Below are 19,038 nucleotides of genomic sequence, written 5' to 3'. Positions count from 1 at the left end.
CTCCTGACTGCTTAGCATTGGGGGAAATATCATGTTTTTTTCTATTTTAGATTGATAAAGTTGAGTTGAGCTTGGTATGTGTCTCGGAACAGGTACTGCTGCCCATGAAAGACCTGCCATAGTGCCGAAGGGCCGGTGTTGTGTATTGAAAAGTACAATAACCATAAGACTGATAGAAGAGGATAGCCTCCTGACTCCTTAGCATTGGGGGAAAATGTCATGTTTTTTTTCTATTTTAGATTGATAAAGTTGACTTGAGTCAATGTATCCCTGTCCCGATTTAATAAAGGGGTTATCTTGTAAGATGTGCAAGAAGCCACTTCTCTACCAGTTGGGATAGGGGTAGCATTATATTACACAGTTTTCCTTATTCTTACAATTCTTATGATTTTTAGTATATAACACAAGTACATTATTTATTGTGTGTCATATTACTGTCAAAGTATAACATATAAATCCCCTTAAAATACAATTTATTAGATATACATTAAAAGCAAAAAGAACCCCTCCAAAAAAAAACCCCACAACAATAACTGTATATCGGTCCAGGAAGAGGAAAGGGCTAAGGCACTATTTTAATAAGATCCCGATTGATACCAGGCATAGGTGAGTACTCATAATTCCCTAAATATAAGCCCTATGATTGGTTCTCCTTAGTCGCGGAGGTTGGCACCCTATAGGATACACAAGTATGGTGCCTGCACTCAGGAATCCACCTAGGAATCTCTATTATTTAGGATACTGATATGGATTCCTAGGGCGTTTTAGGGTAAGCCTTCTCTGAGCTTGGGTGCCATACTCAAGAATCATATAGGGTGCCAACCTCTGTGGCTAGGTAGGACCAATCAAAGGGCTTTTATAAAGGGTATTATTAGTAGCCTTCTATGCCTGCAATCAATCAGGACGTTATTTAAATAGTGCCTTATCCGGTTCTGCTTCCTGGATCAATATATACTTACAGTATAATTGTGTTTTTGTCTGTTTTGGGATTCTTTTTGCTTTTATTGTATCTCAAATACATTGTATTTTAAGGGGATTTACATATACTTTGTTGGATGATCCTCACATTACCAATGTGATGTCAGACTGTCATATTAATGTCCTAAAAATGTATCTTGGTCCTGTTGACTGGAAAGGACATGGGTGGCATAGAGTGCGACCATCTACCCACCATGTTCAGCAAGAGACATCATCTAACATGTGAAGGGGTGTAGACCCATATAAAAAAAATGTGCTTTTCGAGGCAAGTCTGGGCACATGGGAGATGGCATTGGTGGGTGTCAGCAACAGACTGTGTGTGGAGGACCAGAATTGGTCAATGGAAGTCATGGAGCTGAAGGTCAAAAGTGGCAGTGATCATGAATGGAGGGAGGTTCCCACTTGGGGTCATTGGTCAGTCTTAAATAGTGAAGAGCACTGAGAGGCTTTTCTGTTACTGACTGTAGAGTCAAACTCTACTCTGGTAAGTGACGGTCACTTGATCAAAAGAGGGAGCCATGTTCTTCAACCACACAAGTGAGCCTGGTAACGGACTATGCTTTGTTCCTAACTTCAGAAGAGAAGTTAAGCAACTTTGAGTTCTGCGCCTTCTGTGCCTTTCTGACCACCCAAGAAATTGCCCCGGGGTTTATTTTACAGCCTCATAAAGACAACCACTATCTATATACCCTATGGAAACATATGGGCACAATAGAGGTAACCCCTTCTGAGCCAAGGGGTCCAAAGAGACAGGCATCTCTAAAGAGAGTCTTGTCATGAGAAGATATTTTTTTTTGCAAAAAAACATGTTTCGCAACCAATGAGAAATACGATGATAGTTTTGAATTGCGGGCTAAAAGGGAATTGTTTGGACTATATGGTTTATATAGTTATTCCCTGCAGATTACATACAGCTTATATATGGCGCTGATAGAGCCCCCGGTATGTCTTTTGGCTGCACATTATAACACGTTATTTCTATTCTTATTCTTTGCAGCCAGTAGAAGGCATATGTTTATATCTAGGTAATTGAATGTGTTTACCTCATATTGCATCTAAGTCACTTTTGCCATTTATAGCAAAGAAATGAAGGACTCGCTAACATCTGTAGCTTCTCTTGGTGAGAAATTATTTGGCCTTCTTCTTCCAATGACATAAACATTAGGCACTCGCTAATATTATTCCACGCACACACGTTCATCATTTAATATGACGTTCTTTCAGCGCTTTCTGCTTTTTGTAACTTCAGCTGTCAAGCGGCAGAGTAACTTGTGACATCTTCAAGGGGCATTTTACTCAAGTATTCTGGAGCATCGCTAAAATATTTTTGTTATAGCTCATAGATATTTTAATCCAAGCCTGCCTGTCTTAGATATGGATTCATCTTTCGGGTTGTTCAGCGACATAAAATGCATTTTAGGTAATGAAAATATAATTTAAAGGGAATCTGTCAACCCTCCAAATTGCATATATGTGAATGCAGGTGTTTAAAAGCTAAATCCATAGACATCTTTATATCTTCTATCTGTTGCTGCATTCCTGAGAGATTAGTGTTTTAACTTATATGCAAATGAGGTATTAGGTGCTCTGGGCGTGACAGAGCACATCCTGATCCTCTGTTTACTGAGGTTGTTTCCCAGCCCAGCACCAGCCTCTTTAGTTTGATTGATAACTCACTGTCCTAGCACTCACATAACACAGAGAATGAGCTATCAATCAAGCTAAAAAGGCTGGCTGAGGCTGAGCAGGGAAACAAGCTTGGATGGCAGAAGTTCGGGAAGTGCTCTGTCATGCCCAGAGCATTTAGTGTATCATTTGCATATGCATTAAAAAGCTAATTTCCCAGGAATGCAGCAACAGATAGAAGATATAAAGGTGAGGAGTTGATTTAACTGACAGATTGCCTTTAAAATTTAGAGAACATAGTATGGTGGAAACGTATTTCCAAAATGAAAGGTAAATATATATTTTTGTTTTAAATTATTCTGACTGGATTCAAATAAATTTATTGTTTGCAAATAAGTTTGTCCCTTAATGGTCACTGTCAATTTAAAAAAAAAAAAAAACTTTTTATAAATCAATAGATCAAGCATTATATAGGAAACTTTGGAATATATCCTATCACAGAAATCTGCTTCTCTCCTTACTTATGAGCAGTTTTTCCCCTTCCTCCTTAATTCATCATTCACTCTGAAAAAATAGCTGAAATCCATTTTGGCTAAAGAAAATAGACTGCTAGTTCTCAGGGATTACAAAATTATGGAGACAGGAGAAGGATAGATGAGTGAGGAGCACTCAACACACTCAGCACAGCTAGAGACTAGGCAGACAAAGACAGTTCATGCTGCAAATTTTAATCCAATTATTTCACTTTAGAGCTGGATTCACAGTCACACAGCTCAATACTATTGTAAAATATCTAATACACTTGTGCTGTGTGCTAGACAGAGAAATAAGAGCAGGGAATTTTGCGTATGGAAAATATCAGAGCAGCTAGTCTCCACCCACTAGCTCAGAGACAATTGAAAATTACAGAGAGAGATTGCAGAGAGGCATTTTTCTAATAGGCTTCTCTATAAGACTTGAAAAACAGCAAAAAATGCATATTCAAAATTACACAAAATGCCCTAAAAAAACAATAGTTACAATGAAAATATTCTAGTGTATTAAAATGCATTGGAAAATAAATAATTTTTTACTTTCCACTCACAGTAATGCAACTTTCATAAGTCATCACCACCACCAACCACCATGTTACTAAAGTGAAATACCTGTTGTTGCCTCTCCTTCAATTGATGGAGAATGCTGACCACTAGAAACGCCGTGTAGCTCAATTTCATATTCAGTGCCATCTTTTAGTCCTGACACGACTGTCGAACGTTCACTGCCTGCCACTGATAATGTAATTGGCTCATACTGCTTTTTGGCATCTTGCATTTTAATGAAAAAGTTGTCAAAACCATTTTCGTCAGCTGTCCATGACAGATGGAAACTGTTCGGGGTAATTTTGGAAACCATGAGGTTTCTGACTTCAGGTTCTGTCTCTGGAAAAAAAAAATGCCATGGAAGGAAAAAAGGAAATCGAAAAGTATTGTTAGTACAGTAGTCCTCTTCTCTTCTGATAAGGTGCTGAGTGATCGGCTAAAAGAGGAGCAGCAAAAGTAAACTGAACTTTTGTTTATAAGGAATGTTCTGAAGATGCAAAACATATTGTGAAGTTTACTACCTGAAAAAAGTAATAGTTCACAACGTAGCATGAGAAATAACATAAAGACAAACACAAAAGAGGAACTGTGTAAGATGAAAATATTTTAGACATATTCATCTCACACAAAATTTGGTTCTTTCCCAACAAGAATGATAGACAGCATAATCGAAGGGGTTGTCCACTACTTTAACATTGGTGGCCTATCTTCAGGATAGGTCATCAATGTCTAATCAGTGGGGATACGACACCCAGCACCCCCGCTGATTACCTGTTCAGTGACTGGAGGAAGTACTCAGTTAAGGAGCTGCTCCATCCACTGATAGTGGCCACGGCCAGGTACTGCACATCAGGCCCTTTTCAAATTAATAGTGGGCGGATGTGCAGTATCAGGCTGCGGCCACTATCAGTGGATGGAGCAGCTCCATAACTGAACACGTCCGGCAGCCACTGGCACTGAGAACTGCTCATCCATGGGGGTGCTCAGGGTCTCCCTTCATCAATCAGACATTGATGACCTTCCCTAATGACAGGCCATCAGTGCTAAAGTAGTGGACAACCTCTTTAAGGTTGAGTATAAATCCTCATGTACACAGCAGAGCTGTACTACTTTGCATGTGTGCATATGGTACTCTGTATGACATAGTACTACTCCCCCCAAAGAAAAACATGTACATTTCTGTATAAAATTACAGGCATATGGATAATTATGGCTTGATATAAGTTTATGTGTGTATGTGTGCCACTCCCATATCGTGACTCGTTTGCCTCATCGCTCTCCGGTTTTATGTCTTTCCAAATATATTTATTGATTTGTTAAAGAGTTGGTCAGGCACTTAAAATGTATTTTCTAACTATCTACACTTATAACCACTTTTGGATTTGGTTCATTACACAACACCCTACACTTTTCCCTATCTAGCTAGTCCCTAAATGTGTTTATTTTACTTCATTTCCTGTGACATTTCATAAAAGAGGAGTCTAAATAGGACGTCACAGGAAGCTGGGGCTGCACTCACTCCCAACAGCATCCATCGCCCATCCTGTAACAGGACGTTGACAGGGAGAAGCCCTGCAGTTACTCACTATTTTCTTGCCTCACCTCCCTCTCTGTGAACGTCTTGCATCCATGTTGATACGGCTTCTAGCACCACCCTCAAACAAATCATCAGCAAAGGGTGGAGATAGAAGCAGTGAGCGACACCAGCACCACCCCTTTATGATGTTTCATTTGAGGGAGGTAATAGAAGTTGTGGGGTGGCACTGATGTCACTCACTGCTTGTATCTCTGTCCTCTGCTAATCTCTTTCACAGTTAGAGTAGTGGCGTAGATAGAAGCAGAGTGCCAGCGCTGCACTCACATGTCTAACAGCATCCATCACCCAGGATCCAGGACATCTTCATAGGGAGCGGTGATGCAAGAAACTAGTGAGTAACTGCAGCGCTGCCCCCTAATGACATCCTGTTCCAGGAGGGATGATGGACGCTGCAGAGAGTGAGTGCAGCCCCATCCTCCTGTGACGTCACATTTGAGACTCCTCTCAAACGAAACATCTCAAGAAGTGAAGTAAAATAAACATATTTAGGAACAAGCTAGGTAGGGAGGCATGTCGGGTTTTGTGTAAGAAAGCAAATTATAAAAGTGCTTTGAGTGTAAGGATAGGTAGTTAGAAAATACATTTTAGGTGCAGGAACAACCCGTTAAGTTTATGTGATGGAGTTGGCTTGGGAAAGGTGAGGGAGGGATGAGGCGGGGTATTTCCATATAGATATTCAAAAATGAATTAAGCCTTTTAAATTGTGTATTGAATTTTGATATAATGAATAAGTGTCTATTATTTTCATAATCAGAGCTCCTCATTTCCAAGTATGGATGAAACATAAAGCAATCATATACACACATAAATGAAAAATGCCAGTTTGTACCTTGACAGGATGAAAAATAGTTCTGCAATATACAACAATTGAAAAAGCAACTATTATTTGAGACTAATAGCAGAATTAATCTCTTAATGAGAACCGACTGTAAGCTTTAAAGTGTAATTAATTACCCTTTTTTCATTTAATTATTGATCAGCTTTTGCAAAGTTCTGAATTGTTGGAACATACAGGGTGATTCACTGGCTACTTTACCAGGAAAAATTGCTGTAACTTCTAAAAGAGACGGTCAGCCGGACTGAAATTTGGACTGTACATACTTTGGTTCATAAGAAGTGAGAGTGCAATGAATCTTAGTGACACAGATGAGAAACATCCTCATGCCTTTGTCTCCAATACGAGATAGACTTGTTGCACGTCTGCACATTGGTAGTTTATGTGAGATACTTGCATTTCACTCCTTCATTTGTCAATAATGTATATAAACAGTTTGGAGAAGCGAGTTTTCATTGTGAAAATGTATTGGAAAACTGAGCCCGTAAAGAGGAGCCAAAGTGAGTTTCTAAAGACGTTTGAGCGTCGAAATCCGCCCTCCAAACCATGTCTTGAAACCTTCTTTGATGACAGAGTAATCTCCGATGAACTGTGGCCACCAAGATAACCAGATTTAACACTACTGGATTTTTTCCTTTGGGGCCATTTGAAGGGTCGGGTGTACAACAAGCCACGACCATTACAGGCACTCCGAGAGAAAATACAGCGAGAAATTCAGGCTATGACTCCAGATGTCCTGAGGAATAAATTTATGAATATGAAACAGCTCGTGCAGGAGTGCTTGGATGCAAGCAGTGGACATTTTCAACACCTGATTTAAAACGTCAGCTTCTCCTGAACCAAGGTATGTACAGTCCAAATTTCAGTACAATAGATCACCTCATTTAGAAGTTACAGCAATTTTTCTGGGTAAAGTAGAAAGTGAATCACCCTGTACTTCAGTCAGCCTAGTTCAAGCTTTCTAAGAATTTATTTTCAAACACTGTTCAGTAAGAATCCATACTCTATTAACAATTAGAGTACAGGAATTTCCCTGTCTAAACCATCTGACTCCCATCCCCATACAGATATAAATAGAGATGGATACTCGAAGAGCAGCAGTTGAAAGCAAATTCTAAGGGAGCTTGAACTAGACAGCTAAAACAGAGGAGGCAAAATAAAGCAACATAGTTTGTTACAAAAATTCATAACTTTGCAAGTACTGGTTAATAATGAAATAATAAAAAAAAAAAATACTCAAACTTTCTATCATTCTTGTGCACTACAATACTTAAAAAAATCACTTTGATGGTTCAAATCTGCAGCATGTGCGCGAGATTTCTGAAATCTCATTCGCTTTGCTTGTACTGTAAGACAAGCACAAAACACGTGGAAAAAACGTGGCCAAAATGCAGCATGTGAACAAACCCTTGTAGAGAACATCATATCTCTCACTGCTGTTGACTTCTGAGTAACCTTTGGACAGGTTGAGAGGAAGCACCAGGTGCCATACTGTCTTGGCTGGGATATACTGGTCTAAGTACAAGTCATTTTTAATTATATATCGTATTTTTAAAAATATAGATTTGCATGAAATCTTCTGCCCTGTAATATTTAGGTGGCTCAGACTGATCTATAAAAATAAAAGAAGCAATACTTATCCTCACAAATCCCTCACTATTCCCAATCTGATGACTGATCCTCCTGGTCTTTACTTTCTGGTCATGTCTTGACACACAGGAAATGACAATAAATGTCTCCTCGGCCAATTATTGTCTAGGAACGGTCCCTGTTTTGGCCAATTATTGGATATTATACACCATTTTATTGAGTCTGGAAGGCACCAAGAAGTATAAAGAGATGGAACAGGGTAAGCATCAGAATGGGAGTTGCAAGATATTGATGAGGATGAAAGTTACTCCTTTTATTTTTCGAAAATAATTTCTAGTCCTTTGCCCGATCCATTTAATGAATCCAAGGGTTGAAAGTGGATTAAATTGCCCAAAACTAGATGCAAATTGATTAAAATGCTGTGTCTACATAGTCACTTAGGACAACATTGAATGGTCAACAGACAGGACAAACAACAATGAAAAGCCAAAAGCAAAATTCTCTGTAATAAAGAAATGGTATATCCACTGATGGCTGGAATATCTAATACCTGTAGAAGCTGAAGTGCTAATAGGTTGTGTAGGTTGATCACGGACAGTGCCATAGAGGTAGATGGTGTAATCAGTGTTGGGCAATAACCCTGAGATAGGAGTATTCCTGAGATCACCAGATACATTTAATTTCACTGGTTCCAATAACCTTTCCGCGTCAATGATTTCAATAACAAATCCATCAAAGTCATCTTGTGTTGCTGTCCAGGACAAGTCAAAGCTTTTGGGTGTTACATTGGTGACGGACAAGTTGTCTACTTCTGGCTTGTTTTCTGGGCAGGAAAAAATGTAATTTGATTAATCAAAGACTAGTCTGACAATACTCACAAGGATGTTTATTCAGCAGCCCAAAACCCTACCAGAAGATGAAAGAAGAAGTATTGTCTTCTTTCATTTTATAGCTGGAAGTCATGATAAAGTGAAGGGGCTCATCTCAAACATTGATCACCCACAAAAGTAGTTTTGTTTTCCACCTTTTGCATGCTTACAGGTATTGTGTGATGGATCATGCATTGTAAAGCAGTGAGCTCAAATGAAAGAAGCCGATGAGTGAAGAAGCAGTGGCCATATTTGCACGTAGTCACTTTACACATGATAAACAATAGATGAGCCAAGAAGATAAAAGTTACGCAGATTGAAAATTTCAATTTTGTTGCCTCTGTTAGATCTCTTACATTTTAATTATATTTTTACTTTAAAGGGCATCTGCCTGTGGGATCTACCCTTCTAAGCCTGCTATATGCGCATGTAGGTTATAGAAAGTTGAAAAAAATGACACCTTAATATCGGCGATCTGATGTCCTATTACAGAAAAATCCATATTTTTCTTAATATGTAAATGAGCTGTTAGGATCTATGGGCCGGACATAGATCTTCCTGTGAATCTGCCTCCAGAGCTCATTGTAAATGAAGGGTGAGACATGTAGATCAGAAGAGCAGACCGTCAGTCATTACATGTCTCACACTGGTAATGCTAGCTGTCATTTACAATAAACTCTGAAGGCGGAGTCTCAAGGAGACCTATGTCCGGCTCATAGATCTAAACAGCTCATTTACATATTAAGAAAAGTGTAAATTTCTCTGGACTAAGAAATCAGATCTCAGATATCAAGGTATCATTTTATTCAGCTTCCTATGACCTGTATGCCCATATAGACGGCTCAGGAGGTTTGATCCTACTTGCAGATTCCCGATGACCTACACATTAAAAGATATACTCAAAGCCCAAGAGGGATCTTTACTGTTCTGAATATTATGATGATTGCGTGGATAAAGATCAACAATAGTATTGATGTCCCAATATTCCGTAAATCCACTTAGCTGCAAGGGAGAAGATAGATTTTGTTGTATTTAGTGATTGGGTCTCGGAATGACTCTATTCCGCCCTATGATGTCTCTATGACGTGTGTCATATTCTATCCTAGAAGCCGAGCTGTCAACAATTCCAGGGCTAAATTTTCAGAAACAATCTTGAGACATCACGATCCAAAAAGAAGCGTGTTTTAGGTAATCCCTAATCCAAATTAGCATTCCTATCTTACTGAGCAGCCTCGTATTTTAAAATAGAATATAGGAAGACATACCAAAATCTTCTCTGTATGTCTTTTTTGTATGATCTTTCTTAAATTTAGAGATGAAAGATGAAAATGTATATTATATTATATTTTTTAGGGCTCATACACATAATTAGATTATATCCAATTAGATTAGGGCTACATGGTGAATCTTTTCAATACACCAAGTCTCAGCCAAGCTGCGTAACATTTCTGCAACATTTCATTTGATAATTTTATTGGCAGCATGGTGGCTTATTTTTTAGTACTGTCGCTGGGGTCCGGGGTTCAAATCCCACCAAGGAGTTTGTATGTTCTTCTCGTATTTGCGTGGGTTTCCTCCGGATTCTCCGGTTTCCTCCCAAACTCCAAAGACATCCTGATAGGGAATATAGATTAAGATCAATCCCCAATGGGGACAGCAATAAAAATGTCTTTAAAGCCTTGTGGATTTAATGGCGCTATATAATAAAATAAAATAATTTTAGTAGTAGAATTTGACTGTAAAAATTGTTATTAATGTTAGATGGAGAAATGTTACCCCTTAGATACCGGTCTGACGCCTCTCACCCATCCAAACCAGAACTCACACTTTGCACTAACGAGGGGCAGTACCCCGAAACATAGTGTCTGCAAATTGAGTTTCTGGTTTTGGCTTATATCCCAAGTCATGTGATAAGGCTCGTTAAAGGGTCACTATTGACTTGTAGGATTGCTACTTCTTGTAGGTGGCACTAGAGTTCTGGTCCTCTTCTTCTCTGAAGAGACAATTTGCAGATGTACCAATAGAAGCTTGTAACAATCCTAAATTTTTTCTTTTAAAGAAATAGCTAGAGAAGGAAGAGAGGATGAAGGCGATGAAGCAAGTGCCAATCTTTTGATAATGCAACGTGGATTGTGGGCAGCTGATGAGGCAGTGATGGAAAGACCATACGGAAACATTCCGAGGTACCTGTGACAGCTTCACCAAACAGGGGCTTAGTATTAGATCCCTGAATTACACCATATAAAGTAATTCGATATTTTGATGCCGGTTTCAGATCCGGCACTTCCAAAGAGCGAAGTTCTCCAGGTACCACAATGGTGTTTGTGTTTTCTTCATCTTCACTGTCTTTAACCTCAATCACAAATTTCTCATAGTTGTTGTCTGGAGCTGCCCACGTGAGTTTGAAGGAGTCCCAGTCTACTTGGGACACCAGTAGGTTGCCCAGCTCAAGAGGCACGTCTGAAAACATGTAATTATTAGTCAGAATTTAGAATACCGTGATTATGAGAACAAATCAAATAGTCACTTTCAAAATAAAAAAATAGATTGAGGAGGTTGCGGACTTTTTAAAGGGACTCTGTCACCATGTTTGTGCCATCTAATCTGAGAGGAACATAATGTAGAGACAGAGATCCTGATTTTAGCGATGCGTCACTTACTAGGTTGGTTGATACAGTTTTGATAAAACCATTGTTTTATCAGCAAGAGATATCGCTAGAGGACTAGTAAACCTACTGACATGTAGTCTAACCACGCCCCCACCACTGATTGGCAGTCTATGCACAGTGTACACAGAAAGCAGCCAATCAGTGGTGTGGGCGTGGTTATATATAGAGCTCAACTGGTACCTCTGTAGCAGATAAAACTGTGATTATATCAAAACTACACCAAGCAGCCCAGTAAGTGATATATTGCCGGAAACAGGGTCTCAGCCCCTACATCAAGCTGTTCTTAGAAGGAGGAAGAAAAACCTGATGACAGATTCCCTTTAAATATTTTCTCTTATCGCCTATAGGAAGGATACAAAAGGAATGGGTAAAGATACTTTTACTGTTAAAAAGGTACAAATTTGGGATTGGTAAGACTTTAATCTGTACAGACATAGCAGCAGTCAACATGATATGTTTAAATATGTGTAGTGCTCAAAGTCAATGAGAAGGACCACACTATACAAATAGTGTAGCGAGCATGGCATGCTTTGCCACCAGTGCTGGAGTTGGCAGCTGCTACATCTGTGCATGGGTTTACATTCCATATTCCAGTAAATCACAGCTGGACCCCGTGTTAGACTATAGACACCTCTGGTTCTATAAATCCAACGAAGTAGAACTACAAGGGTCGAAATGTTACATCTGGAAGACAGAATGTGAAAAATGGGCTCAATATGCCAAAATTAGGCTTAATAACCTTGGACTGATATTCTTAATTAATAGGTAGTGTGAATATGAAATGTTAGTTCCGGAGTAGAATTTAATGCTATAGTTTTGGAAGTAATGACACCTGTAAAGTCAATTATAGAATGACATTATAAGATTAAGAAAAATGCGTGAAAAGTAAATAGAATCTTAATGCCGTTGTGAATTGCGTTTTTACTCTTCCCAACTCCTGCTGCGCTCCCTTACATAAGGAAGAATTATATGATCTTATGAATAAATAAACCTACACTTTATGAACACATTCCGCTGTATCATGAATACCAGCATTGTATTAAAACTACTCAGCTGGGATTCCCATGCCGGAATAAAAATTCAAGATCGTCTTCCCTAAAACACAAAGAATTGCTTTATACTTAAACTTGTTACGACCGCCTTTAAACCTTAATCACTTTTTTCCACTTGAGCAGTGACTCTCTAAGGACTAGAAGCCCAGGGCACGTTCCTGGAACAGCCATGGATGGATGATCAGCTCTGTTTGATTTGGAGAGTCAGTATTTGTCTCACATGATGAATGCATCAAAACCAGATGAAAGAGATGAAATCTCAAAACCGGCCTTTGCCTTCATACTATTTCTTTATGTCCAATTGTTGGGAAATCTCAGCGTGATTCTAAAGACGGAACCAACCAACATTTCTGTTGGTGATATTGATTTCATTTATATTGGCATTTGGCTTTTAGGAGAATTTTATATACGGGCAAAAAAGTATCACAAAAGTCATGGCATGATTTTGTAATAAATGTACTGGCATGGATAAAGGTCTGCAGTGTCCAAGACATTTGATCAGATATTTTTCTCTGATGGCTTAGGAGGACTCATACAACTATTTAAGCAAATCTTTAAACACAACAACCTTGGTTATGGTACAAAACGCCACCATGTCTATTAAAAATGGAAAAAGAAATAGAAAAAGGCATCTTGTACATGGCACAACCTAAAAAGACGCACACAGAATTTCTTCAGCTTGATATTATGGAAAAGGAAGAAATCCTTGTGCCGTCACAGGAAGCCTTTGTAAAGGATATTAACTTCTATAAGATATGCTTCTGATAAGACATGCCACATATTAAATTGGAAACACAGAGTAAGGGATAATTGAATAGGTATTATATTATGGCTCCGCACAACTGAGTAAGATTCCTGAGCATTTAGGATCTTCTGTTGTAATGGATCCTATTATAGCCATCTTAAAGTGAATCTGTCACCATTTTTTTACTAGCTCTTCTGAAAGCACTATAATGTTGGGGCAGAAACCCTAATTCCAATGATATATCACTTATTTTACTGGTTGCTGCAGTTTAGATAAAAAAACTGCTTTATCTGCTGCATATTTAGCAGTCCTCTGAATGCTGAGCTCTGCCTAACGCCACCCACACCACTGATTGGCTGCTTTCTATGTACACTGTACATAGGCAGAAATCAGTGGTAGGGGCGTGATTGGACTACATTGCAGCAGGTTTACTAGTCCTCTAATGATAATCTCCTGCTGATAAAACAGTGATTTTATCAAAACCACAGCAAGTAGCCCAGTAAGTGACACATCGCTGGATTCAGGTACATCATTCTGCTCTCAGATAGAGTAGCAAAAGCCTGATGAAAGACTCTCTTTAAGTTGCATTTGGAGTGTTTACTAAGTCCCTTATTAATCAATTTGACTGTTGGTAATAATAAGTTTAATGGGCTGTCAATCTTGCTGAACAAGTGGCACATCTTGGGGAGGGGGACTGTGCAGAGCCAGGGGGCAGTGTGCTCTTTATTGGTTGAAAGTTTGGAGCAGTGGCATTGTTGCGCCGCAGCCACAAACTGAGCGCTCTCAGATCCTCAAAGCAGAGGTAATTTTGCCTCTGCAACATCGGCTTTATCAGCTATCTGCCGGCTCTAGACCAGGACTTACAAGCTCTATAGTAAAAAGCTTGTAAGTGATAGATTTCTTGTCTAGGAGACCGGCCACTGCTGACAGACTGCAGCGCTGGCCAATAACCTAGGCAACGAGCACTGAAGAATAAAATTGAAAAGTAAATGACTAAATTGAACATTTCTTCAAGCACTTTGCAATGTTGCCCATTTAAGATGATGACACAACCCCTTGAAGCCATTTCACAAATACAAGAATAAGCAGTGACATAACAGATGGAACCACACTCTAAAGTACTGAGAAATTTACAAAACAAAATTCAGATTAGAAGATAAAGGTAAGATAAAAAGAAGCAGAGGTTTATTATCTGTTGTCTGTAGAAGCCAAGATGATACATTCATCCTCTGCAAGAAAAATGGCTAAAAAGAAAATCTGTGAGTCGGAAATTCAAGTAGAATGAATATATTTACTTGCTGTGTATAACATGAAAGAAACAATGGTAATTAGGAAACAATTCCCGATGTTCAAATATCCTGGAAATGAAAAATCTGGGCAGAGACACAATATTCAACTTTTTCTAAGAAGCAATGGGCCTTACAAGATATCCTCGAAGGAATATCAACCCTTCCCAAGGGTAGATCGCGAGTTACTTACCAGTACGTCCAATTGCAGAAGCTGGTTTGCTCTTAAATCTGCCTTTCTCAGCAACCAATGAAATTTTGTATTCTTTACCAGGGTCAAGTCCAGTCAGTACATAGCTACTGGCATCTCTAGGAACCTGGACTTCTTTCTCCGAATCACCACTGCTGATGTAAGTAAGATGGTAGCGATCAAACTTGGCTACTGGTAGTATCCATCGTAGATTTAGAGTAGTCTCGGAAGCATCTGTAACTTCCAAGTCTTTGGGGGCGTCCAAATCTAAAGCAGTAATTGACATGATCAGTTCTTTCTTTCCATATTAGTGGAATGTTTTTTACATTTTCTAATTATTTGACTATTTCTTACCAGTTGCTGCGTTGATGGTAGCAGGAGAACTTTCTCTGTCCTGTTTCACTGCTGTTAGTCCTATGCCATATTCAGTGCCCGGTCTCAACCCTAGAAATCACAAATAGTCACAAATTGTCTGAAATTCATAAAACACTTTCAACCACATTTTCATTATGCAAATGCATCAGCTGTCTGACCTGTAAGTGTAGCCTTGGTGGTGGCCTGGTTACTCCTAGGTACAGTTATTTCTTCATGGTCTCCTCCTGAGAGTGGTGCAAACTTTATCCTGTAGAAGTCAATCTTGGCCAAAGTGTTCTTCCATTCCAGAGTAATAGTGGTGTCGGTCTGTGACACTTTTCTTAAATTTTTGGGTGAGTCTAAATCTGTATGAAGTTAAAAACATAAGAAATACTTAAATATGACATGGTAGTATGTGTATTCTGTTACATGGTTGGGCCGTCACAAACTAATATCTATGAGCTGGCATAGACTTTAGTTAAAATTTGTGGCCATTTCTGGTGTAAATGACTAAAGACCAAGATATAGTAGACCTTAATATGTGTATCCAAATTACTGGAAAATATTGGTTTGGAAATAGTATACATTATTTATATATGGATATTAAAAAACTTTATGTATGATCAACCTGTGAATCAAAAAAGTTATCCATTCCAAAAAAAAAACAGCAAACCATTTCCATATACATTAATAGCATAATATGAATTATTGGAAAGTGGTTCCTTGTTTAGGATCCTCATCTCTTGTCCAGAAAGTAGAGTTGTTACAAGGAATATCTATTGTTCTAGAGGACCTGTCGGCCTTGCATTTACCAGACAACCTATTGATGTGAATGACCAGTGTGTAATGCCTAATCTCCTCTGTGGGGGCACTGCTGGGAAATTGAGCACTTACCATCACATTTTCTCATTTATAACATGCAATGTTCTGGATTCCAGGGGGGAACACTTTACAAATAGCTTAATGTCAAGGTAACCTTCTAAAATTAATGCATTGTCTGAATGGAAAACCAATTTATCAGAGATGTAAGCGCAGAATACCAATTTTCTCATATCATATTAGGAGTTAAAGGTATCACATTATAGAGCAGGAGGAGCTGAGCAGGTAGATTAATAGATTTGTGAGAAAATATTTAATTTAACCTGTGTGTTAATTATTTAAAGGGGTTGTCCCCTACTTAGACAACCCCTTCTGAATCCCCATGTTTCCACCTTGCAAAATGATAGCTCTTTTACTCACTTCTGGTGCTGGCACCATTCCAGCAGTGTCGGCACTGTCTCTCCCAGGGATTGCATGACATTGTGTTATGTCATGTAATCCCTGTGGCCAATTAGCGCTGGCTTCACTCTCCTATGGATGTAATTGACATCCGGAAGTAATAAGAGCTTTGCTGCCTTCTTATTTCCTCCAGACTTCTTGAGCTGTCTGAAGGAGAGAAGGCTGCAGGGATTGCTTGACAGGAGATCAAGTGACAACACCGTTGGAATGTCGCCGACACCAGAGGTGAGTATAGAGGTGAGGTGTTATTATTTTACTGGGGGAAACATAGGGATTAAAAAGGGGTTGTGTAATGGACAGCCCCTTTAAACCTTCTGCAACTTTTGATCCAGTGGGCAGTCCTTTCAGTAAATGACAGTTATCTCTGTGCTCACAGAGCACTGCCCTCTCAACCAAAAATCCTAGAAACAATATAGGTTTGAATGATTAAATCACAGGTAATACTAAATCTTTTCTCATAAAACTATATAGCAGTGTATTCATCTCCCCCACTCTACAACAGATACCTGCAGATTGAACTGCATTTTCAAGATGACAGATTCCCATTAGTAAGGGGACCTAAATTTAGTTGCTAAATCTTTCACCTTGAAAAACCTTGTGCAATACTCCATTTACCATGCATGGTCCTGAAGAGCAATTGTACACTTCCTACTGGACACCACCCATCCTGATATATCACATCTGATCACTTGGGTTTGACAACCAACTAAGTTTTTTCTTAGTAACAAAAAGCTGCTAAAATTCATACCTGTTGTGAAGGTTTCTGATACTGGAGAACGGGTCATTTCTCCTCGTCGAGATATTAAGATAACCTCATATTCTGTATCTGGTCTTAAGTTGTTCATAGCATACTGGGTTTCATCTTCAGAAAGTTCCACTGTAGTCCTTGGCTCATTTCCTGTTCCGTAAGTCAGAGAAACTCCATCGATCTCAGCCAGTGGTTTCATCCATGTTATCAAGGCAGAAGTATCTGTAACATCCTTCACATCAACTTCACTGGGGGCATCAAGTCCTAAAAAAAAACATTTAAAGTCTGAGATATGCTAATAATTCAAAGATTTAAATGTATATTTACCTTAAAGGCGATGCGAACAAAGTACATTTTACTCTAAAGGGGTTATGAACAAAGTGCATTTTAATTAACAGATCTTTGAATAATAATAAGTTCCACAATTAAATGTGTTAAAATGTTCCTGTGCTGAGATAATCTAATAAATGTGTCCCTGCTGTGTACAGTCTGCTGTGTCCCACTATGGAAAGATGCTCCAGTTCATGGTCTGAATATGCCAAAGGTCTTTGCCAGGGGAGGAAACATAAGTCACTGAAGATAATTGAGTACACAGACACGACACTGCAGGGGCTGTTTATCACAGGAATGACTGTATCTGCCACGTCATCAGTGCTTTGAGCTCATCATAAATCTCTCAATGACATAAGAGTTAAAAGGGCACTGAAGCTCTAACCTCACTGACTTTTTTTTTATGATGATTTCAGAAGGTTGGAGACACAGCAGAAACACTCCCTACTGTGATAAAACAGGCAGGGAACTGCATTACGTCAGAAACCAGCATTTGTAAGTCTCTGCTGTGTCATCTGTATACTCAATTATCATAAGTGACTTGTATTTCCTTCACTAGCCAGGAGTTGTTGTACGTGCCGACCATGAACTGGAGCAGCTCTGCATGGTCAGACACAGCCATTACACAGTACATAGCAGGGGCACGTTTGTATGATTAGCTCAGCATAGGAAAAACATGTTTTTAAAACATCTATTAGTCAAAGTGTACTTTGTTAGTGGAACAACCCCTTTAATTCTACAAATCAGTCAAAGGGATCCTGTGAAGCCATTCATGGTGCCCAACTACGGTAGTATGAATCAGAAACTGACTACATGATTGCAGCCCGATATGTTTTTTTCTGGCATTTCGGAGAAAATATAATTTGACGATCTGACCGAGGACCTTAGGCGGGGATGAGCCACCCACGACTAGCTTTCCCCAGTGCCACTCCAGGTGATTGATAGGTCTCTCCCTATGATAAGGGCAGCATGAATCATGTGACAGGTCCCCTTTAATTTATTAATTGCCCACAGAATTTTGATATCATGTCATTTGCCTGAACAACGCACAGTCTGAAGCTGGTTTTGCAAATGATTTGTCATTTGAATGTCTGGTGCTCACATTTCTTTTTTTTTTGTAAGATGTGTATTTCAGGAATGATGTGGGAGAAAATCTCACTGTGATCTTACTGCTTGTATCTAGCAAAGTGTAAAAATAAAAAGCAAAAAAAAAAAGGTCTTCATCAAGGAGCAAAGGACACATTGTTTTCTTAGAAAGTAATCTTAGTTCAAAAAGGTCATTGGGAAATTCTAATAAAAGAGCCTAGAAAATGTCATATATCTATAGATAATATTAATATTAACCCCTTGAGCGCGGACCTATTTTTGAAAAAAAAAAAAAAAATACTGCGTCGGGAAGGACAAACCTGTTGTTTCAGCAACGGGTTAAGGTAAATGTTTTATAGCAAGCATTTGCTTTTGTTTATGTACATAAGTCCCGCAGGGACTCTATGGCGAAGAAGCAGAGAGTTTTGAAACCCATGCCATAAAACATGATGGATGTTCCAGGCAGCATTTATGTGATTTCGCCCCCCACCTCCGCTCTGACAAGTCCTAAAAAGTTATAGATTTACAGCATTCATTTTCATTCACAAGTCCCTGCAACTATGGGGGAGCGGAGATGTTCGTGTTTAGTTTGATTATATGGAATGTGCCGAACACTGGAGAGAAGCCGGTCATGATTGATATTTTTACGTTGTGTGACAAAGCAGCTGGTTTGACTTAAGTATTCACCACCCTCTCTGTTGGTGCTTATAATCATGTGTTTTCAAT

The 19,038-nt window shown here is 39.0% G+C and overlaps 1 protein-coding gene across 4 annotated transcripts in view; it reads right to left on the bottom strand.

Moving 5' to 3' along the window:
* The window catches only part of TNC (tenascin C), a 177,227-nt gene that overhangs the window by 80,726 nt on the left and 77,463 nt on the right, over positions 1-19,038 (bottom strand). For 2 of the 4 annotated variants that reach the window (XM_073639722.1, XM_073639721.1), the window contains 7 exons: positions 16,897-17,160; positions 15,050-15,235; positions 14,871-14,960; positions 14,520-14,783; positions 10,762-11,034; positions 8,256-8,528; positions 3,750-4,022 (listed from right to left, as the gene is read on the bottom strand). In XM_073639722.1, the coding sequence (XP_073495823.1) occupies positions 3,750-4,022; positions 8,256-8,528; positions 10,762-11,034; positions 14,520-14,783; positions 14,871-14,960; positions 15,050-15,235; positions 16,897-17,160 (1,623 nt within the window). The remainder of the gene's footprint in view (positions 1-3,749; positions 4,023-8,255; positions 8,529-10,761; positions 11,035-14,519; positions 14,784-14,870; positions 14,961-15,049; positions 15,236-16,896; positions 17,161-19,038) is intronic. The other 2 variants (XM_073639723.1, XM_073639724.1) reach the window with 2 other exon arrangements.

This window comes from Phyllobates terribilis, unplaced genomic scaffold, assembly GCF_046119375.1.
Source record: "Phyllobates terribilis strain yellow unplaced genomic scaffold, ASM4611937v1 Scaffold_7__3_contigs__length_470593459, whole genome shotgun sequence".
Lineage (NCBI taxonomy): Eukaryota > Metazoa > Chordata > Amphibia > Anura > Dendrobatidae > Phyllobates > Phyllobates terribilis.
This window is presented reverse-complemented; position numbering and strand designations above follow the sequence as displayed.